Genomic DNA, 23,685 nt, shown 5'->3' on the forward strand with positions numbered 1-23,685 from the left:
ACAGTGGTCAGAATTATAAAAGACGGCCAGGTCATTAAGGTCAAAATAGGCTGGGTCATGAAGGGGTAAAGAAAGAAAAGAAATTGCCAAATAAGAAACCAACTTCAGCATCGGATTATCTCCAGTAATTGTAATTTTTCCATAAGATTTTCGGTATGTTTTTATATTGGTTCATCTTTTTTTCTACTCAGGGTCTTGCACTGAATAATCCTGTCCGTTAGTTCTTTTAATGTCAAATAATTTTACTGGTTCACCCACCAAGGATGGATAGAGAGAAGAAGAAGATGGAGGAGAGGATAATAAACCTCACCCTGGAGATAATCTTCCATCTTACTGGAGAGGTGAGAGGCTCTGGTGTCATCACATGACCTCATTATCTATGGGAATAACAGGATATGACCGGAGAGGTGAGAGGTTCTGATGTCATCGCATGACCTCATTATCTATGGGAATAACAGGATATGACCGGAGAGGAGAGAGGCTCTGATGTCATCACATGACCTCATTATCTATGGGAATAACGGGATATGACCGGAGAGGTGAGAGGCTCTGATGTCATCACATGACCTCATTATCTATGGGAATAACGGGATATGACCGGAGAGGTGAGAGGTTCTGATGTCATCACATGACCTCATTATCTATGGGAATAACGGGATATGACCGGAGAGATGAGAGGCTCTGATGTCATCACATGACCTCATTATCTATGGGAATAACGGGATATGACCGGAGAGGTGAGAGGCTCTGATGTCATCACATGACCTCATTATCTATGGGAATAACGGGATATGACCGGAGAGGTGAGAGGTTCTGATGTCATCACATGACCTCATTATCTATGGGAATAACGGGATATGACCGGAGAGGTGAGAGGCTCTGATGTCATCACATGACCTCATTATCTATGGGAATAACGGGATATGACCGGAGAGGTGAGAGGCTCTGATATCATCACATGAGCTCATTATCTACGGGAATAACGGGATATGACCGGAGAGGTGAGAGGCTCTGATATCATCACATGAGCTCATTATCTACGGGAATAACGGGATATGACCGGAGAGGTGAGAGGCTCTGATGTCATCACATGACCTCATTATCTATGGGAATAACGGGATATGACCGGAGAGGTGAGAGGCTCTGATATCATCACATGAGCTCATTATCTACGGGAATAACAGGGGATATGACCGGAGAGGTGAAAGGTTCTGATGTCATCACATGACCTCATTATCTATGGGAATAACAGGATATGACCGGAGAGGAGAGAGGTTCTGATGTCATCACATGACCTCATTATCTATGGGAATAACGGGATATGACCGGAGAGGTGAGAGGCTCTGATGTCATCACATTATTATTATTATTATTATTATACATTTTTATAGCGCCATTTATTCCATGGCGCTTTACATGTGAATACGGGGCAAATATAGACAAATACATTAAACATGAGCAGATAACAAGGCACACGAGTACATAAGGAGGGAGGACCCTGCCCGCGAGGGCTCACAGTCTGCAGGGGGTGGGTGAGGATACACTAGGAGAGGGAAGAGCTGGCTGTGCGGCTGTTCAGTAGGTTGAGGATCACTGCAGGCTGTAGGCTTGTCGGAAGAGATGAGTCTTCAGGTTCTTTTTGAAGGTTTCTATGGTAGGCGCAAGTCTGATGTGTTGGGGTAGAGAGTTCCAGAGTATGGGGGAAGCACGGGAGAAGTCTTGGATGCGGTTATGGGAAGAAGAGATGAGAGGGGAGTAGAGAAGGAGGTCTTGGGAGGATCGGAGGTCGCGTGTAGGTAGGTACCGGGAGACCATGTCACAGATGTATGGAGGAGACAGGTTGTGGATGGCTTTGTATGTCAGTGTGAGGGTTTTGAACTGGAGTCTCTGGGCGATAGGAAGCCAGTGAAGGGCTTGACACAGGGGAGAGGCTGGGGAATAGCGGGGGGACAGGTGGATTAGTCGGGCAGCAGAGTGTAGGATGGATTGGAGTGGTGCCAGAGTGCTAGAGGGGAGTCCAGAGAGTAGGAGGTTGCAGTAGTCGAGGCGGGAGATGATAAGGGCATGCACTAGCGTTTTTGCAGTGTTGCGGTCAAGGAAAGCACGGATCCGGGAAATATTTTTGAGTTTGAGACGACAGGAGGAGGCAAGGGCTTGGATATGTGGCTTGAAAGAGAGGGCAGAGTCGAGGATCACCCCGAGGCACCGGGCGTGTGGGACTGGGGATAGTGAGCAGCCATTGACATTGATGGATAGGTCTGGTGGAGGGGTAGAGTGAGATGGGGGAAAGATGATGAATTCTGTTTTGTCCATGTTCAGTTGTAGAAAGCGAGCAGAAAAGAAGGCTGAAATGGCAGACAGACAGTGCGGGATTTTGGTAAGCAAGGAGGAGAGGTCATGTCCGGAGAGGTAGATCTGCGTGTCGTCAGCGTAGAGATGGTACTGCATACCGTGGGATTCTATGAGCTGTCCCAGGCCGAAAGTGTAGATGGAGAAGAGTAGGGGTCCTAGAACAGAGCCTTGAGGAACACCGACTGACAAGGGGCGAAGTGAGGAGGTGGTGTGGGGGAGGGAGACACTGAATGTTCGGTCTGTCAGATATGACGAGATCCAGGAAAGGGCCAAGTCTGTGATGCCAAGGGATGAGAGGATTTGTAGCAAAAGGGAGTGGTCTACAGTGTCAAAGGCAGAAGACAAGTCCAGGAGAAGGAGGACAGAGTAGTGTCGCTTGCTCCTGGCAGTTAGTAGGTCATTGGTGACTTTAGTTAGGGCAGTTTCAGTTGAGTGATGGGAACGGAAGCCTGATTGTAACCGATCAAAGAGGGAGCAGGAGGAGAAGTGGGAGGACAGTTCAAGATGGACGTGTTGCTCCAGCAATTTGGAGGCATAAGGGAGAAGAGATATTGGGCGATAGCTAGACACAGAGGATGGGTCGAGGGAGGGCTTTTTGAGGATGGGTGTGATCTTGGCATGCTTGAAGGATGAGGGAAAGACACCTGTTGTGAGTGAGAGGTTGAAGAGGTGTGTTAGGGTTGGGATGAAGACCGTGGAAAGGTTAGGGATGAGGTGGGATGGGAGCGGGTCAAGCGTGCAGGTGGTGAGGTGTGATCTTGACAGGAGGGTGGAGAGCTGATCTTCTGTCATGGTGGAGAAGCTGGTTTTGGAGGAGCAGGGTTGAGCAGCTAAGAGGGGCAGTGGGAGCTGTGGGCCAAAGCTTTCTCTGATCGTGTCGATCTTCTGTTTAAAGAAAGAGGCGAAGTCATCAGCAGAAATGAGGGGGGAGGGAGGAGGTGCGGGGGGACGGAGTAGAGAATTGAAAGTGTTGAAAAGCTGTTTAGGGTTGTGGGACAGGGAGGATATGAGGGATGAGAAGTAAGTTTGTTTTGCGGCAGTGAGCGCAGACTTGAAGCTGGCGAGGGACTGCTTGTATGCAGTGAAGTGGTCGGCAGAGTGGGATCGCTTCCATCTCCGCTCAGCAATCCTGGAAGCCCGTCTCAATTCTTTGGTCAGGCTGGTCAGCCAGGGCTGCCTGTTAATTGTACGAGTTTTACTATGCATGAGTGGGGTGGCCGAATCGAGTGTTGTTGTTATTGTGGTGTTATAAAAAGTGGCAGCAGCATCTGTGTCATGAAGGGAGGCTATGTCTGTGAGAGGGAGAAGGGACTCAGAGAGTGATTGTAAGTTGAGATGTTTGAGATTTCTGCGAGGGTGAGTGAGTTTGTGGAGTGGGGGTTGCACACTAGGAGAGGAGAGGGACGAGAATGTCAGTAGGTTGTGGTCAGACAGGGGGAGGGGTGTGTTAGTGAGGTTAGTAAGGGAGCAGAGGCGGGTGAAGATGAGGTCCAGCGTGTGGCCATCTTTGTGAGTGGCCTCAGAGGACCATTGAGTGAGGCCAAAGGAGGCAGTCAGTGATAAAAGTTTAGAGGTAGCTGAGGTGAAAGTGTCAATGGGGACATTGAAATCACCCATGATGATAGTGGGGATGTCAACAGAGAGGAAATGAAGTAGCCAGGTGGTGAAGTGGTCGAGAAAGGTGGAGATGGCTAGTTCTGGGGGGCGGTAGATGACAGCCAGCTGGAGGTTGGAGGGGGAATAGATGCGGACAGAGTGCACCTCAAACGAGGGAAGAGTAGCGGAGGGTGGTAGCGGGATTGGAGTAAAGGAGCAGGTGTCGGACAGGAGCAAGCCAACTCCTCCACCGCGTTTGTTGCTGGGGCGAGGGGTGTGAGAGAGGTGGAATCCGCCATAGGAGAGCGCAGCTGGAGAGGCCGAGTCAGAGGGGGTGAGCCAGGTTTCAGTGAGGCCGAGGAAGGAGAGTTTGTTGGTGATGAAGAGGTCATGGATAAATGGCAGTTTGTTGCAGATGGAGCGTGCGTTCCATAGTGCTCCAAGTAGGGGGAGCGGGGGAGTGGGGGCTGGATGAATGGGTATGAGGTTGTCGTGGTTGGGAAAACGTGCGGAGGATCGTGGCAGGGGGTTAGAAACGAGTGTGGGGATGAATTGGGGAGGGCCGGGATATGTCACCAGCAATGAGGAGTAACAGACAGATCATTAGAAGGTGGGAGCAGGATAGGACATGATTGGCCGTGTGTGTCTGGATAAAAAGGATTGTATGTGGAGGAACAGTTCTGAGGGGAAGGTGAGATGGCTGGGGAGTATGGAGGAAGAAATGACTAGTTCCTTACTAGGAGGAGGGATTGCAGGAGATTGTAAGAAGGAAAGTAGTATGGGGGTGAAAGAGAAAAGAAACCGAAACATTGTAGTGGTTGGTGTTCTGTTACCTTCCAGTCAATTCCAGTCCAATTCAGTCTAATTCAGAATCATAATTAAAAAGATGTAATTTAAAAGATGATTTGCAGCAGACTGAGTCTATAGCAGACTCCTGCATGTGAATATATCCCCAGTTAAGGGCAATCAGGTGTGAATGAGGGGGTGGCTGGGTATGGGAGACCAGATGTAGAGAGTTAAGCAAAGGTCATAAAGTGAGGGAGGGGTAAGACTGACCACTCAAAGAGATGCCAGGATCACACAATGGGATACATGAAAACAGGTCATGGAAACAAGCTCATAGGTAAGAAAGCATACTAAAAGGATTATATGTGCTGCACCAAGACACTCAGGTCCAGGGGAAGCATAGAAAAGTCAGTGCAATATACAGAGACATTCAGAAGCCAGGGAGAGCTGGGTAAAGTCAGTGCATACCATGGAAAATCAATGCAGTATACAGAGATATTCTGGAGCCAGGGAGAGCTGGGTAAAGTCAGTGCATACCATGGAAAATCAATGCAGTATACAGAGATATTCTGGAGCCAGGGAGAGCTGGGTAAAGTCAGTGCATACCATGGAAAATCAATGCAGTATACAGAGATATTCTGGAGCCAGGGAGAGCTGGGTAAAGTCAGTGCATACCATGGAAAATCAATGCAGTATACAGAGATATTCTGGAGCCAGGGAGAGCTGGGTAAAGTCAGTGCATACCATGGAAAATCAATGCAGTATACAGAGATATTCTGGAGCCAGGGAGAGCTGGGTAAAGTCAGTGCATACCTGTGGGAAGAGGAGAACAGCTCGATTAGATGGTGCAGATGATGATAATATTGTAGTAGTGATGAGTAGCCAAATGCATTCTAGAATTCAGTCTAATTCAGAATCATAATTAAAAAGATGTAATTTAAAAGATGGAAGTTAAAAGATGATTTTCAGCAGACTGAGTCTATCACATGACCTCATTATCTACGGGAATAACAGGGGATATGACCGGAGAGGTGAGAGGTTCTGATGTCATCACATGACCTCATTATCTATGGGAATAACAGGATATGACCGGAGAGGAGAGAGGCTCTGATGTCATCACATGACCTCATTATTTATGGGAATAACAGGGGATATGACTGGAGAGGTGAGAGGCTCTGATGTCATCACATGACCTCATTATCTATGGGAATAACAGGGGATGTGACCGGAGAGGTGAGAGGTTCTGATGTCATCACATGACCTCATTATCTATGGGAATAACAGGATATGACCGGAGAGGAGAGAGGCTCTGATGTCATCACATGACCTCTTTATCTATGGGAATAACAGGGGATATGACCGGAGAGGTGATGGACTCTGGAGATGTCTGTAGTGATATTATTAATGTCTCCACACTCAGGATTACATAGTAGTGAAGATCTCTAGTGATCGCTGTCAGGCCCCTGTGTCTGAAGGACGGGGAGGAACCCTGAGCCCAATCCTGGAGCCTCCACCTCACTCCCAGATACATGAGGAGATCAATGACCAGAAGATCCTAGAACTCGCCAACAAGATGATTGAGCTGCTGACTGGAGAGGTGACGCTGCTGGGAATGCTGGGACATTATACAGGACAGCACTGGAGGATTCTGGGTGATGACGGTATCATTGTGTGTCAGGTTCCTATAAGGTGTCAGGACGTCACCGTCTATTTCTCCATGGAGGAATGGGAGTATCTAGAAGGACCCAAGGATCGGTACCAGGAGGTGATGATGGAGGAGCACCGGCCCCGCACATCACCAGGTAATAGTCAGGACTAAATACACACGGCCTATAATTCTCTGTATGTAATAACGATGTCAGTCCCGTCTGTGTCTCCTCAGTTCTCTCCAGTAAAAGGACAACCCCAGGGACTTCTCCGATCATCGGGGACTTTTACAATATTTGTTTTGCAGATTTTGGATCCGGAAAAAGATCTGAACAATATTAATGGTCCAAAGAGAAATGTGTGGGGCAATCAGCGGTGTAAAGAGGAGACCCCTAATATGAGGGGCAATCAGCGGTGTGAAGAGGAGACCCCTAATGTGAGGGGCGATCAGCGGTGTAAAGAGGAGACCCCTAATATGAGGGGCGATCAGCGGTGTGAAGAGGAGACCCCTAATGTGAGGGGCGATCAGCGGTGTAAAGAGGAGACCCCTAATGTGAGGGGCGATCAGCGGTGTAAAGAGGAGACCCCTAATATGAGGGGCGATCAGCGGTGTGAAGAGGAGACCCCTAATGTGAAGGGCGATCAGCGGTGTAAAGAGGAGACCCCTAATGTGAAGGGCGATCAGCGGTGTAAAGAGGAGACCCCTAATATGAGGGACGATCAGCGGTGTGAAGAGGAGACCCCTAATGTGAGGGGCGATCAGCGGTGTAAAGAGGAGACCCCTAATATGAGGGGCGATCAGCGGTGTAAAGAGGAGACCCCTAATATGAGGGGCGATCAGCGGTGTGAAGAGGAGACCCCTAATATGAGGGGCGATCAGCGGTGTGAAGAGGAGACCCCTAATGTGAGGGGCGATCAGCGGTGTAAAGAGGAGACCCCTAATGTGAGGGGCGATCAGCGGTGTAAAGAGGAGACCCCTAATGTGAGGGGCGATCAGCGGTGTAAAGAGGAGACCCCTAATGTGAGGGGCGATCAGCGGTGTAAAGAGGAGACCCCTAATGTGAGGGACGATCAGCGGTGTAAAGAGGAGACCCCTAATATGAGGGGTGATCAGCGGTGTAAAGAGGAGACCCCTAATGTGAGGGACGATCAGCGGTGTAAAGAGGAGACCCCTAATGTGAGGGGCGATCAGCGGTGTAAAGAGGAGACCCCTAATGTGAGGGGCGATCAGCGGTGTAAAGAGGAGACCCCTAATGTGAGGGGCGATCAGCGGTGTAAAGAGGAGACCCCTAATGTGAGGGGCGATCAGCGGTGTAAAGAGGAGACCCCTAATGTGAGGGGCGATCAGCGGTGTAAAGAGGAGACCCCTAATGTGAGGGACGATCAGCGGTGTAAAGAGGAGACCCCTAATATGAGGGACGATCAGCGGTGTAAAGAGGAGACCCCTAATATGAGGGACGATCAGCGGTGTAAAGAGGAGACCCCTAATATGAGGGACGATCAGCGGTGTAAAGAGGAGAACCCTAATATGAGGGGCGATCAGCGGTGTAAAGAGGAGACCCCTAATGTGAGGGACGATCAGCGGTGTAAAGAGGAGACCCCTAATGTGAGGGACGATCAGCGGTGTAAAGAGGAGACCCCTAATGTGAGGGGCGATCAGCGGTGTAAAGAGGAGACCCCTAATGTGAGGGGCGATCAGCGGTGTAAAGAGGAGACCCCTAATGTGAGGGGCGATCAGCGGTGTAAAGAGGAGACCCCTAATGTGAGGGACGATCAGCGGTGTAAAGAGGAGACCCCTAATGTGAGGGGCGATCAGCGGTGTAAAGAGGAGACCCCTAATATGAGGGACGATCAGCGGTGTAAAGAGGAGACCCCTTATATGAGGGGCGATCAGTGGTGTAAAGAGGAGACCCCTAATATGAGGGGCGATCAGCGGTGTAAAGAGGAGACCCCTAATGTGAGGGGCGGTCAGCGGTGTAAAGACGAGACCCCTACAGATCACCGCCCAGGTGAGTGGTGACCGCGGGATAAAAAGAGAAGTCGGATATTCTTCTCCGTCGCCAGCTCTTTAGTGTTTGTGTTCTGTTAATTTTTAGTTATATATTCAGACAAAATACAAATTAAATATGGTTGCAAAATACAGCCAGAATGTGGATGTGAAAGATACAAGAACTGTTTAACCCCTTAGTGACAGAGCCAATTTGGTACTTAATGACCGGGCCAATTTTTGCAATTCTGACCACTGTCACTTTATGAGGTTATAACTCTGGAACGCTTCAATGGATCCCGCTGATTCTGAGATTGTTTTTTCGTGACATATTGTACTTCATGTTAGTGGTAACATGTCTTCGATATTACTTGCGATTATTTATGAAAAAAACGGAAATATGGCGAACATTTTTAAAATTTTGCAATTTTCAAACTTTGTATTTTTATGCCCTTAAATCAGAGAGATATGTCACGAAAAATAGTTAATAAATAACATTTCCCACATGTCTACTTTACATCAGCACAATTTTGGAAACAAAATTTTTTTTTGTTAGGGAGTTATAAGGGTTAAAAGTTGACCAGCAATTTCTCATTTTTACAACACCATTTTTTTGTTAGGGACCACATCTCATTTGAAGTCATTTTGAGGGGTCTATATGATAGAAAATAATGAAGTGTGGCACCATTCTAAAAACTACACCCCTCAAGGTTCTCAAAACGACATTCAAGAAGTTTATTAACCCTTTACGTGCTTCACAGGAACTGAAACAATGTGGAAGGAAAAAATGAACATTTAACTTTTTTTTGCAAACATCTTAATTCAGAACCATTTTTTTTATTTTCACAAGTGTAAAAACAGAAATGTAACCATAAATTTTGTTATGCAATTTCTCCTGAATACGCCAATACCCCATATGTGGGAGTAAACCACTTTTTGGGCGCACCGCAGAACTTAGAAGTGAAGGAGCGCCGTTTGACTTTTTCAATGCAGAATTGGCTGGAATTGAGATTGGACGCCATGTTGCGTTTGCAGAGCCCCATGATGTGCCTAAACAGTGGAAACCCCCCACAAGTGACACCATTTTGGAAACTAGACCCCTTAAGGAACTTATCTAGATGTGTGGTGAGCACTTTGAACCCCCAAGTGATTCACAGAAGTTTATAACGTAGAGCCGTGAAAATAAAAAATCGCTTTTGTTTACACAAAAATGATCTTTTCGCCCACAAATTCTTATTTTCACAAGGGTAACAGGAGAAATTAGACCACAAAAGTTGTTGTGCGATTTCTCGATACCCCATATGTGAGGGTAAACCACTGTTTGGGCGCACCGCAGAGCTTGGAAGTGAAGGAGCGCCGTTTTACTTTTTCAATGTAGAATTGGCTGGAATTGAGATTGGACGCCATGTCGCGTTTGGAGAGCCCCTGATGTGCCTAAACAGTAGAAACCCCCCACAAGTGACCCCATTTTGGAAACTAGACCCCTTAAGGAACTTATCTAGATGTGTGGTGAGCACTTTGAACCCCCATGTGCTTCACAGAAGTTTATAATGTAGAGCCGTGAAAAAAAAAAAATCGCATTTTTTCTACAAAAATGATCTTTTTGCCCACAAATTTTTATTTTCACAAGGGTAACAGGAGAAATTAGACCAGAAAAGTTGTTGTGCAATTTCTCCTGAGTACGCTGATACCCAATATGTGGGGGTAAACCACTGTTTGGGCGCACCGCAGAGCTTGGAAGAGAAGGAGTGCCGTTTTACTTTTTCAATGTAGAATTGGCTGGAATTGAGATTGGACGCCATGTCGCGTTTGGAGAGCCCCTGATGTGCCTAAACAGTAGAAATCCCCCACAAGTGACCCCATTTTGGAAACTAGACCCCCCATGGAACTTATATAGATGTGTGGTGAGAACTTTGAATGCCCAAGTGCTTCACAGAAGTTTATAATGCAGAGTCATAAAAAAAATATATATATATATTTTTCCACAAAAAGGATTTTGTAGCCCCCAAGTTTTTATTTTCACAAGGGTAACAAGAGAAATTGGACCCCAGAAGTTGTTATCCAATGTATCCCGAGTATGCTGATGCCAAATATGTGGGGGTAACCCACTGTTTGGGCGCACGGCAGAGCTTAGAAGGGAGGGAGCACCATTTGACTTTTTGAGCGCAAAATTGGCTGTCGTGTTTGGAGACCCCCTGATGTACCTAAACAGTGGAAACCCCCCAATTCTAGCTCCAACCCAACTCCAACACACCCCTAACCCTAATCCCAACCCGATCCATAATCCTAATCACTAACCCTAACGATAATCCCAACCCTTACCCCAAAACAACCCTAATGTCAACCCTAACCATAACCCTAATCAAAACCCTAAATCCAACACACCCCTAATCCTAATCTCAACACTAACCTCAAACCTAACCCTAATCCCAATACACCCCTAATCACAACCCTAACCTTAACCCTAATCCCAAACCTAACCCTAATCCCAAGCGTAACCCTAATGCCAACCCTAACCCTAATACCAACCCTAATCCAAACCCTAACCCTAATCCCAACTCTAACCCTAACTTTAGCCCCAACCCTAACCCTAAAGCTACTTTCACACTTGCGTCGTTTGGCATCCGTCGCAATCCGTCATTTTGGACAAGAAACAGATCCTGCAAATGTGCCCGCAGGATGTGTTTTTTGCCCATAGACTTGTATTGCCGACGGATCGTGACGGATGGCCACACGTCGCGTCCGTAGTGCACTGGATCAGTGTTTTGGCGGACCGTCAGCACAAAAAAACATTCATTGTAACGTTTTTTTGTATGTCGCATCCGCCATTTCTGACCACACATGCGTGGCCGTAACTCCGCCCCCTCCTCCCCAGGACATAGATTGGGCAGCGGATGCGTTGAAAAACTACATCCGCTGCCCACGTTGTGTACAATTTTCACAACGTGCGTCGGTATGTCGAGCCGATGCATTGCGACGGCCCCGTACCGACGTGTGAAAGAAGCCTAACCCTAAATTTAGCGCCAACCCTAACTCTAAATTTAGCCCCAACCCTAACCCTAAATTTAGCCCTAACCCTAGCCTTAACCCTACCCCTAACCCTAGCCCTACCCCTAACCCTACCCCTAACCCTAATTTTAGCCCCAACTGCTCTTCTCCTGCCGGCCGGCAGATGGAGACTGATGGCGGGCGCACTGCACATGCGCCCGCCATTTTCTTTTGCCCAGAAGATGCCGGCGGCCAGGAGGAGCAGCAGGAGGATCCAGGGACACAGGTGAGTATGGCAGGGTCCCCGAATCCCCCTATTTCTCTGTCCTCTGATGTGCGATCACATCAGAGGACAGAGAATTACACTTAGCTTTTTTTTTTTTTTTTTTTGCGGTCGCCGGTAAACAGTTAATTACCGGCGATTGCAAAACAGGGGATCATGCTCTTTGGGGTCTCGGCTACCCCCGGAGCCGAGACCCCAAAGATTCTCGCGGGGCCGGCGGGCGCACTGCGCATGCGCCCATTTTCAAGATGGCGGCGCCCACCGGGAGCCACGAGGAGCATCGGGAGAGATAGGTAAGTATTGGGGGGCTACCTGGGACCCCTTTTCTCTATCCTCCGATGTGCGATCACATCGTAGGATAGAGAAATTAAAAAGAGATCGCGTTTTCTTTTGCGATCGCCGGTAAACGGTTAATTACCGGCGATCGCAAATGCGGGGTGGGTTAAAAACCCCCCGAATCATGTTCTCTGGGGTCTCGGCTACCCCCGGCAGCTGAGACCCCGGAGAAAATCCGACTCTGGGGGGCGCTATTTACTTTTTCCACAGCACCGTTAATTAACGGCGCTGTGGTTTAAGTACCCTTAGCGGCCGCCGTTAAAAGGCGTATCGGCGGTCGCTAAGGGGTTAATGTCTGCTGTTGTTTTATAGCAGCATTTATCTGGGATTGAAAGAGAAATAAGAACTGTATGTAGGGGTGAAAAAACTATGGAAACAGTTGCACATTTTTCAAGAACGCCTCTTTTCCTAAAATCTGAAAGCTCCTGAGAAAAGTTGTCCAAACGATAGTGAATACATTTTGAAGTATAGACTGCTCTAATGAGCGTTAGTGGGGCCTCCTACACATGAAAAACTTACGGAAACCAAATCTTTCTGTGGAAATGGCCAAACATTTTCTATTTGGAATATTCTTTTTATGTAGGGTAAGGTAGATAATGTACCGAGAAAGGCAGTCACAGCTTGCCGAGTACATTGTTGCAAATTTGTATGCTCCTTTTTGCATTTTATTCCAGCATGAGTTTTATTAAGATAAGCGAATACGATGTCAATTTTAGATAAGAAAAGCCATTTGTTCTTTGTACATTACAATTCCACTCTTCCTCCATGCATTGTAAAGCCTCATAGTTGTCGGATAAATGATCATCTGGTCGACAGCTTCTTCTACCGAACTCAGCATACACCGAAGTGCACTAACAGCTCCTAAAGGACATCATAAATTATATGCAGGCTTGGACTGGCTCCTCCGGTGGGCCCACGTGCACGAATGGGTCACCACCCTCTTATATAAGCAGCACTTGACACTTTATAATTGAATCATTATGTACGGACACAGGCAGCATCTTATTAATTGAACAATCTACCCAGTTCATTGTTATACAAATTTGTGATTAAGGATAATGTCACATTTGCACGTAGTTGAAAAGTGGGGTTCTGGAGATGGTTCTTCGTGGGCCAGACACTGATTATGTGTCATATACAGTGCCGTACATTGTAATGTGTGTCCTGAAGCCAAGTCCAGATATGATAAATCCAGTACATACTGTATATCCACAATAACAGAATCCATGAGCCCTGTATGGGCCTTTGTAGCATTCTAGATCCTATAAAGACGTACGTTTCACCCTCTACTGGTACTAGAAGTACTTCACCATCTTATTAAATGGTGCAGGTTTTTTCCTTGCTGGCAGTGCAAGGGTCAATCTGTCAGCTCTTTAATGTTTGCCACTCCCCTCTACTATACATGATCACCTTTGGAATTGTCAGTGCTAGCTCTCACTGCCTGGTTTGGAGTTGGAGGTGTAGTTCTTGTTTGGAGATTTGTTATTGTTGCTCAGTTTTTTTTGTGTGCACATCCTCATCCTCTCCTACTTGGTTTCTCCTTCCTTTTACTCCCGTGTGTTCCACTCTGTTGTTTAATGAGTGTATTTTATAAGATTCTTATTTTCATTTATCTCTGTCCGTCTTCCCTTGTTTGTCTGGTTAGTGTTCTCCTACACACTTTGGCTTCTCACCTTCCTGGGTGGGGGAGGGAACAGATAAGGGTTGATATAGGAGCACAGCAAAGCACGTGAACCAGGTGTCTCATTCTTCAAAAGTAATCCAAGGAAACAGGGATAGTCTAGAGCTCCCCTATTTTTAGGGACCTGGTTAGCGCCCACAGTCACAAGGTATTTCGTGATATTAACACTGGCCCATAACTTTTTTGATCCATCATGGATCCGGCGGCTGCTCTGACAGGTTAAGTGCAGCCACTCAGCTTGGCAGACTTGCGCCCAGTTGTTTGGCAACCCCTAACACTTCAGGCTTAGGGCTCTCAGGCAACCCTTAGTTGAGCCCAAGATCACATTGCCAGATAGGTTCTCTAGGAGTTGGGATGTTTGTTGTTTTCAGGGAAACCTGTAAACTTTATTTTATATTACATAATCACTACTCAGGTACCGAGGAGCAATGGGTGGGGATCGCCTGGGCATTTTGTATTCCGTGTGACTCTGTCTCTTCAGACGGTTGAGGATTTTTTTTCAGGCTCTGGGTCATATATACGATGACCCCGACCTTGTTTCTCTGGCCGAATCTAAACTGTGAGCTTCCGCAGGGAGACCGGACAGTGGAGGTGTATTGCTCCGAGTCTCGTAGGTGGTCCAGTTCTGTCAAGGGCTTTCTGTGAGGGTAAAGGATGAAGGCGGCCATGTCTCTGGCTATCCAGGTGGACTGCCGTCTTCAGCAGAGACATAAACAGACACCCCAATTTTCGAGGGATCCGGGGTCAAGGGAACCTAGGGCTTACTCAACCAAAGAACCAATGCATTTGGCGGGAATGGCTTGTTTATTTGTCCCACTGCAGTTTGGCATACAGGGGAAGTGTGTTTTGTTGGTGAGAAGGATCGTTTTGTGGGTACTTGTCCTTCCATACATAACCGCAAACAGCCACGAGAAAAGTAAGGAGCCCGGGTTGTGGGTAAGTTAACAACCCAGGTGTATATATTTCCTCTGTGGTAAGGTCACAATTTTTTTACCAGCCAAGATCCATTTTGGTAAAATTAAAGTGGTTATTTAAGCCTTTCTAGACAGTGAGGCAGTGTTTTATCAGATTAATGCCAGGTTCGTCCAGGACAAGGGTCTCAAGACACATAAACTGTCTAGTCTATGCCCACAATTGCCATTGACTCTGTACCCTTGAGCCAGGGGTATTTTACTCAGGTCATTCGAATGATACATCTGCTGATAGGGGCAATGCACTCAGAATTAATCAAGTGTTATGTGCTAGATAGTTTGCCCTCTCCTGTGGCATTTGAACTACCTTGGCGTATGCTGAACAATGCTGTAGTGGACTGACAGACTCGGGAGGTGGTAAAGTGGAGCGAGTATTGTCAAGGACACTGGTTGGGCACCCGGTTAGCCAGGGTGGATACCCGGTCTCTGCCGGAATACCTGTCTGACTTCGGGGATGTGTTTTCAGAACAGGGGTGTCAAGACCTCCTTCCTCATAGTCCTTATGATTGTGCTATTAATCTTATTGATGGGGCCATTATCTAATATTCAATGGGGCTATTATATAATTTTTCTGTTCCAGAGAGGCAGGCCATAAAGGTCTACACCATGTTCCAAATTATTATGCAAATTGGATTTAAGTGTCATAAAGATTTAATTGTTTTGTTTTTCAAAGAAACTCGTGGATGGTATTGTGTCTCAGGGCTCAATGGCTCACTGAAATCAATCTTAAACACATGTGATAATTAGTTTTCCAGGTGATTCTAATTAAAGGAAAACTACTTAAAAATGATGTTCCACATTATCAAGCAGGCCACAGGTTTCAAGCAATATGAGAAATAAAAAGGATTTCTCTACTGCTGAAAAGCGTTAAATAGTGCAATGCCTTGGTCAAGGGATGAAAACATTAGATATTTCACGAAAACAGAGTGATAATTAGGGTTGAGTGAAAAGGATCGGACAAATTGAAAAATCTCCAACTTTCGGCAAAGTCGGGTTTCATGAAACCCGACCCAATCCTAATGTGGGATCGGCCACGAGGTCGGCGATCAGCGCGCCAAAGTCGTGTTTCGTATGACGTTTTCAGCACAATTTCTCAGCCAATGAAGGAGGATGCAGAGTGTGGGCAGCGTGATGACATAGGTCCTGGTCCCCACCATCTTAGAGAAGGGCATTGCAGTGATTGGCTTGCTTTCTGCGGCGACGCAGGGGCTATAAAGGGGCATGCACGCCGACCGCCATCTTACTTCTGCCGATCTTAGCATAGGGAGAGGTTGCTGCAGCTGCATCAGAAGAAGGGATATAGTTAGGGAGGGAAGATTAACCCCGAAACTGCTTGTGCTGTAGCGATTTCCACTGTCCAACACCACCTTTTCTTTGCAGGGACAGTGGAGTTTATATTTTTGTGCATCAGCTCTGTAGCTTATTAGGCTGCCTTATAAGGCTCCCTGATAGCTGCATTGCTGTTTGTACGCCGCTGTGCAAACCAACTGCTTTTTGAAAAGCAAAAATCCTGTTGCTCCTTTCTGCACAGTTATCTTGTTTATTTGACCACTCCACACTTTTGTGTGCAGCAGTCCTTTTTATTGCTGGCTGCCAAACTTGTCCTGAGCTCATTGTAGGGAGATTGAAATTGTACTACAGTCCTTGTATTTTTTGATATATCTTCCAGCCACGTTCTGCCACTAACATTGTGTAGTGAAATACACTGGGCCTGAGTTTGGGTGTATTCTCCTCCCCAAAAAAGGGAGATTTAAATTGGCACTAAGTGGATCTACGTCAGTTCTGTTTGTCGTATATCTTCCAGCCACGTTCTGCCACTTACATTGTGTAGTGAAATACACTGGGCCTGAGTTTAGGTGCAGTCTCCCCCCAAAAAAAGGGAGATTTAAATTCTCAACAAGTTTATATACACCTACCTTGTTTTATAGTACCATATAACGGTTGTTATTTTGGTTACATTTTCCCAAAAATGAGGAAGTCTGGTGGAAGAGGCCGTGGGCGGTCGTTGCCAGCTGGTAATGATGGTGGTAGTGGAAAAAGCAAAATAGCACATAAGGCTCGAGGTGTTGAGCCAGCGTCATCGTCTGGCTACACAAGGCCTCAAAGGCTCCCTTATCTGGGAGTAGGAAAACCGCTTTTAAAGCCGGAACAGCAGGAAAAAGTTTTGGCTTTCCTTGCTGACTCAGCCTCTAGCTCTTGACCCTGGTAATGTCGAGCAGTTGGGGTAGATAAACAGCACAAACCTTCCCTTTTAATAACCCCCCCCCCATAACCCATGCCCTCTTACCCCTAAATAAAGACTCAAACTACATATTCTTTTGGAATAATGTCGGCCACTGCAGCCTTTTTATTTAAATACAAACAAACATAATAAATTATAACATCCAATAACTTTAAACTAGGAGGGGTCCTTGGAGCTCCCATGGATCTGGTGATCAAACACACAGCACAACGTGAACGTTACCAAAACCAAATTACTCCCAGCCGATACCGCCTGGCTCAGGAGCACCAAAACCCCAGCGGGTTCCCTGTTCACGTTACAATTCCCGGGGAACCGACCACCCCCGCCGGAACCCCCCAAGTCACCAGATCCAAAACCAGTTTTAACACAAAATAACGGGGAGCCATAAGCCAATGAATCCCCCCAACCCAATTTCCATCAACTCCAAGGACTCCCCCCAGCCACCACAACGAGGGACTTTGAAACCTTAAAGACCTGAGACCCCACCACTCCGAAACGCTATGGCCTTCTCCACACCTTCCTGCAGCCCAAGTGCCCAAAAATCAATCCCAACGGCATTCAGAAGCACACCGTCTACCAGCCAGAACGCCCCGTCACCTTTTTCCAACTCAAAATGCCTTACGGCTACTCCACCATTCCTGGCCACAAACGCGGACACCGCTCTGTTGACCTTGATCCTGGCCTTATTAAGTTTTTCCAAGGACCGCATATTCCTCCACCGTTTTCGCGGTACAATCTCCGACCAGACCACCGATATCCCCGGATATAACCGCCACAACCGCAACAAGTCCTGCTTGATGTCCTTAATTAGTTCTCTAAATGGGCGCATACCCAAATCATTACCTCCCACGTGTAGCACCAAAATCTACGGTGACCTGTCCAAAACTACCGCAGCATTGATCTCCTTCAGCACCCTGTTCCAGGACAAACCTCTAAAACCAATCCACCGGACCACTGCTACCGACCGATCGAAACCGAGTTGTCTACCCTTCGACCGTACGTCAGCGCGCCGGGCTCCCCAATGCACATAGGAATGGCCGAAAATCCACACCAAAAACGGTAAGGAACCTAAAAATACAAACACAAAGTTCAATCCACCACCTAAAGACCGCGATTTATCAAAACGAACCTTTCCAGGACGAAAACACACACCCCCACTTAACACCTAACATAACTGCGATATCTATTCGACTTCCATCTCCCAATACGCTTGATAGCCTCCGCATCCAAACCTCCCGCAGCCGCATCCGTAGCTGCCCCAATCCGAAAGGAATGAGGAGTAAAACGCGAATCATCCAACCCCAATACATCAAGCGCTCTCTTGAAAATCATCTGAAACTGATATCTTGACAAAGCAGAACCGTCCTCATGACAAAGTAAAGATCCCTCCCTGCGAGGCCCTAGCCCCCAAAAACTTTTCAAACAACTAACTGGGCACATCAGTGAACCAACTACCGCACCCAACTCAATTTTTCTACCGCGCCCCATCTGATCCGTCTTGGATCGACGCAACCAGAACTCCACACGCCCTTCAGACAAGAGAACATCCCTTGCCAAAACTCCCCCAGCTGTATACTTATTAGGAGACACCAGTTCACTAATTCTCATTGCACCAAAATATGCCAACGAGAAAGCCAAACTGAAAAGACGTTGTTCAAACAGTGACCCACAACAGTCCCCCAAAATCTCACCCAATCGCTCCAACATCGCAAAAGACACGGGACGCCGGGAATCCAACCTACCATATTGTCTCCGGAAACCTTTTACGGCTTGCCTCACCAGGAAAGCTTTAGACAAATCACACTGCCCCCTCAATTTGAAACCAAACGCCAAAGCCGCCAGCAAGCGTGATACCTTCGCCCACGACCAACCCTCATCCAAACCACGGCTAATCCAGGACAACAAAATCCCCACCTGATCATCAGCATTACCTCCACCCGGGCAGGATGCCAAGACCCCTTCCCAAGAAGACCAAGCCATCTGATAAGCCTCCCATGTTTTGGGAGCCAACGACGACCTTATCAGATCTTCAGCATCCCCGATGCCACGAGCCAAAGGTCCGCTGGGCAATCCAAACCGATGGTTTCTGCCTCCGGAGCCAAAGACCGGAAACGCTCGAACTGGAAACGAGAAAGAGAATCAACTAACGACCAACCACTAGATTGGGCACGGGGAATCACCTCACGGAGTCATTTCCATGTGGTGGTTGCAATATTTGCCCCTACATGGTTGCAGCTGATAATGTTACCCTCCCAATGTTTCCAGGCACTTTAAACCTTATTCAAACTGTCGCTCGAGGAATCTACTATATTGTCTAATTCTGTCTGTTTGTAATGGAAATCCCGCGTCCCTGATTGGTCGCGCCAGCCGCACACGATCAATCAGCGACAGGCGCAGTCATAGTGTGTCAGTCACAGTGTGATGTAGTTCAGTCACGTTTACTGGACAAGTTCCATCAGTCACAGTGCCATGCAGTTCACTCACGTTTACTGAACAAGTTCTGTAAGTCAAAGTGCCACATAGTTCACTCACGTTTACTGAACAAGTTCTGTCAGTCACAGTGCAATGCAGTTCAGTCACGTTTACTGAACAAGTCCTGTCTGTCACAGTGCCACATAGTTCAGTCACGTTTACTGAACAAGTTCTGTAAGTCACAGTGCCACATAGTTCACTCACGTTTACTGAACAAGTTCTGCCAGTCACAGTGCCACATAGTTCAGTCACGTTTACTGAACAAGTTCTGTCAGTCACAGTGCCACGCAGTTCAGTCACGTTTACTGAACAAGTTCTGTTAGTCACAGTGCCATGCAGTTCAGTCACGTTTACTGAACAAGTCCTGTCTGTCACAGTGCCACATAGTTCACTCACGTTTACTGAACAAGTTCTGCCAGTCACAGTGCCACATAGTTCAGTCACGTTTACTGAACAAGTTCTGTAAGTCACAGTGCCACCCAGTTCAGTCACGTTTACTGAACAAGTTCTGTCAGTCACAGTGCCACGTAGTTCAGTCACGTTTACTGAACAAGTTCTGTCAGTCACAGTGCCACGTAGTTCAGTCACGTTTACTGAACAAGTTCTGTCAGTCAGAGTGCCACGCAGTTCAGTCACGTTTACTGAACAAGTTCTGTCAGTCACAGTGCCATGCAGTTCAGTCACGTTTACTGAATAAGTTCTGTCAGTCACAGTGCCACGTGGTTCAGTCACGTTTACTGAACAAGTTCTGTCAGTCACAGTGCCACGCAGTTCAGTCACGTTTACTGAAGAAGTTCTGTCAGTCACAGTGCCATGCAGTTCACTCACGTTTACTGAACAAGTTCTGTGAGTCACAGAGCCACGTAGTTCAGTCACGTTTACTGAACAAGTCCTGTCTGTCACAGTGCCACGCAGTTCAGTCACGTTTACTGAACAAGTTCTGTCAGTCACAGTGCCACATAGTTTAGTCACGTTTACTGAACAAGTTCTGTCCACATATTTTAGAATACCCGATGCGTTAGGATCAGGCCACCATCTAGTGTGATATATATTCTTATCTGTCAATGCCCAAAGATATACAGTATGTGGGACAAAGTAGCCAAGAAATCAAACGCAGAATTCAGCAGCACATTTCCAATATAGAACACCATGGGAGTAGACATCACAAAATACGTGTAATGATGGTGGACCAGGTTATTGGCAACATTCGGGGTGGGAATCCAACTAAGGACCTCCTTCGCCGGGAGTCCCGTTGGATTTTCAATTTAAAGAGCATGTCCCCTGGAGGTCTAAAGGAGGAATTCTCGTTTTCTGGGTTCTATGGTTAAAATACACACCATAATTATATGTCTTTTTGTTTAGTTATATGGCTCATCTCTATTCTATTTCTATTTTTTTTAGATATACCCTGGACCAGTAGACATTGGTATTCGTTGTTCTGTGATGGAAGCACATTCACTTTCCCTGGAGAGGATTTACATCTTACTCTCACCTTGGTGCTTGCTTGGAGTATTATGGCTATTTTCATCAGAGAATTAGGCTGGGTTCACATTGCGTTATGGGCGCCCGTTATACGGACTACGTTACACCGCGGCATAAACACGGTGTAACGTAGTCCGTTAAGGCCGCCATTAATTCCTATGTGGGATGCATCGCACAATGGGCGTGCGCTAGGGATGTGCCGTCATTGAGTGACGGACCCTGAGACGCGGGCTGCAGCGTTTCCTAGTCCGTCACTGCTAGCGCAGATAGAGCTAGCAGATGCTCTATCTGCGCTAGCGTGCTGCCATACCGGCACTTGCATCAGCAGCCCGTTAACGTATGTGTTGAACGGGCTGCTGTAAACGCAATGTGAACCCGGCCTTATTTTCTAGTCATCAGATCTCTTTCCTGAAGCGTCTATTCACAGTACCATATCTTCATTTATGTTTTTTTGAGTTTTCCTTTATTCTAATTGTTCAGCTGGGTCCGACACTTATCTAACAAGTGTTTGTTTCCTATATTCTGGATCATTAATCGTGGATGATTGGCAGTTCAGTACGACTTGAGACTTATGTATATGTACCATGTATTGTCATGGGCCAGCCTCCTCGATTTGTTTCAGATTTTTTTCCCTGCATTTTGACCTTTTTCATCTATTTATAAAGTCATGTTTAGTCTCGGGCAGTTTGTTGAAGGAGACTTTCGGGTTTCTTTTTTGTATTTTTGTATTTTGCCTAATGGTTCAATAAAGATTCAGTATGCATTATACAGTGTGATAGTTATTAAATATTCTCATGTGGTTCTGTGTTATCTTACTCTATTACATCATCTATCTCTTTATTATTATTTTATTATTATTTTTTTATATTTATTTTCATTAACTTTATTATATACAGTACAGACCAAAAGTTTGGACACACCTTATCATTTAAAGATTTTTCTGTATTTTCTTGACTCTGAAAACTGTAAATTCACACTGAAGGCATCAAAGCTATGAATTAACACATGTGGAATTATATACTTAACAAAAAAGTGTGAAACAACTGAAATGATGTCTTAATTCTAGGTTCTTCAAAGTAGCCACCTTTTGCTTTGATGACTGCTTTGCACACACTTGGCATTCTCTTGATGAGCTTCAAGAGGTAGTCACCGGGAATGGTCTTCCAACAATCTTGAAGGAGTTCCCAGAGAAGCTTAGCACTTGTTGGCCCTTTTGCCTTCACTCTGCGGTCCAGCTCACTCCAAACCACTGTAGAGGCCAGGTCATCTGGCGTAGCACCCTATCACTCTCCTTCTTGGTCAAATAGCCCTTACACATCCTGGAGGTGTGTTTGGGGTCATTGTCCTGTTGAAAAATAAATGATGGTCCATCTAAACGCAAACCGGATGGAATAGCATGCTGCTGCAAGATGCTGTGGTAGCCATGCTGGTTCAGTATGCCTTCAATTTTAAATAAATCCCCAACAGTGTCACCAGCAAAGCACCCCCCACACCATCACACGTCCTCCTTCACGGTGGGAACCAGGCATGTAGAGTCCATCCGTTCACCTCTTCTGCGTCGCACAAAGACACGGTGGTTGGAACCAAAGATCTCAAATTTGGACTCATCAGACCAAAGCACATATTTCCACTGGTCTAATGTCCATTCCTTGTGTTCTTTAGCCCAAACAAGTCTCTTCTGCTTGTTGCCTGTCCTTAGCAGTGGTTTCCTAGCAGCTATTTTACCATGAAGGCCTGCTGCACAAAGTCTCCTCTTAACAGTTGTTGTAGAGATGTGTCTGCTGCTAGAACTCTGTGGTGTTGACCTGGTCTCTAATCTGAGCTGCTTTTAATCTGCGATTTCTGAGGCTGGTGACTCAGATAAACTTATTCTCAGAAGCAGAGGTGACTCTTGGTCTTCCTTTCCTGGGGCGGTCCTCATGTGAGACAGTTTCTTTGTAGTGCATGATGGTTTTTGCAACTGCACTTGGGGACACTTTCAAAGATTTCCCAATTTTTCGGACTGACTGACGTTCATTTCTTAAAGTAATGATGGCCACTTGTTTTTCTTTACTTAGCTGCTTTTTTCTTGCCATAATACAAATTCTAACAGTCTATTCAGTAGGACTATCAGCTGTGTATCCACCAGACTTCTGCTCAACCCAATTGATGGTCCCAACCCCATTTATAAGGCAAGAAATCCCACTTATTAAACCTGACAGGGCACACCTGTGAAGTGAAAATCATTCCCGGTGACTACCTCTAGAAGCTCATCAAGACAATGTCAAGAATGTGCAAAGCAGTCATCAAAGCAAAAGGTGGCTACTTTGAAGAACCTAGAATATAAGATATATTTTGAGTTATTTCACACTTTTTTGTTAAGTATATAATTCCACATGTATTAATTCATAGTTTTGATGCCTTCAGTGTGAATTTACAATTTTCAGAGTCATGAAAATACAGAAAAGTATTTAAATGAGAAGGTGTGTCCAAACTTTTGGTCTGTACTCTATATATGTTTCATTTTTTTATGTTATATATTTTTTTCATTTTCTTTCTTTTTCAATAATTTGTGCCTTCACATGCTTTTCACCCTTCTTTATTAATTTAATTCATTTAATTTTTTAGCCATTTTGTGCTTCTGTGTATCGCAATCATTGCCGATGCATATTAGCCTCATAGTTGATATTTTCTGTGCTATCTTTCTATGTTTAGTCCATATATTATTCAATCTATTTATATCAATGAATAATTGCAATATAGTCGCTCAGGCTCACCTTTTTTATGTTGATAACAGATATACTGCGCGTACGCTAACAAATTCATTATGTGTTTGTATTTTACTGTCTGTCTGATCCTGGTGTTGCTAGGTGACGGCGCCCG

The 23,685-nt window shown here is 46.2% G+C and overlaps 1 protein-coding gene across 2 annotated transcripts; it reads left to right on the plus strand.

Annotated features, from left to right (window-relative positions):
- Nucleotides 1–201: 201 nt before the first annotated feature.
- LOC138656656 (gastrula zinc finger protein XlCGF66.1-like) lies at nt 202–21,589 on the plus strand. Of its 2 annotated transcripts, XM_069743745.1 has the most exons (4): nt 202–341; nt 6,155–6,331; nt 6,413–6,536; nt 20,743–21,589. In XM_069743745.1, the coding sequence occupies exons 1-4, from the start codon at nt 264–266 to the stop codon at nt 20,949–20,951; spliced, it is 588 nt and encodes a 195-aa protein (XP_069599846.1). In that variant the 5' UTR covers nt 202–263; the 3' UTR covers nt 20,952–21,589. The 2 variants fall into 2 exon arrangements, with proteins under 2 accessions (XP_069599846.1, XP_069599845.1); XM_069743744.1 differs by having other exon boundaries at nt 6,155–6,536.
- Nucleotides 21,590–23,685: the final 2,096 nt, after the last annotated feature.

Source organism: Ranitomeya imitator, unplaced genomic scaffold (assembly GCF_032444005.1).
Source record: "Ranitomeya imitator isolate aRanImi1 unplaced genomic scaffold, aRanImi1.pri SCAFFOLD_938, whole genome shotgun sequence".
Taxonomy (NCBI): Eukaryota; Metazoa; Chordata; class Amphibia; order Anura; family Dendrobatidae; genus Ranitomeya; species Ranitomeya imitator.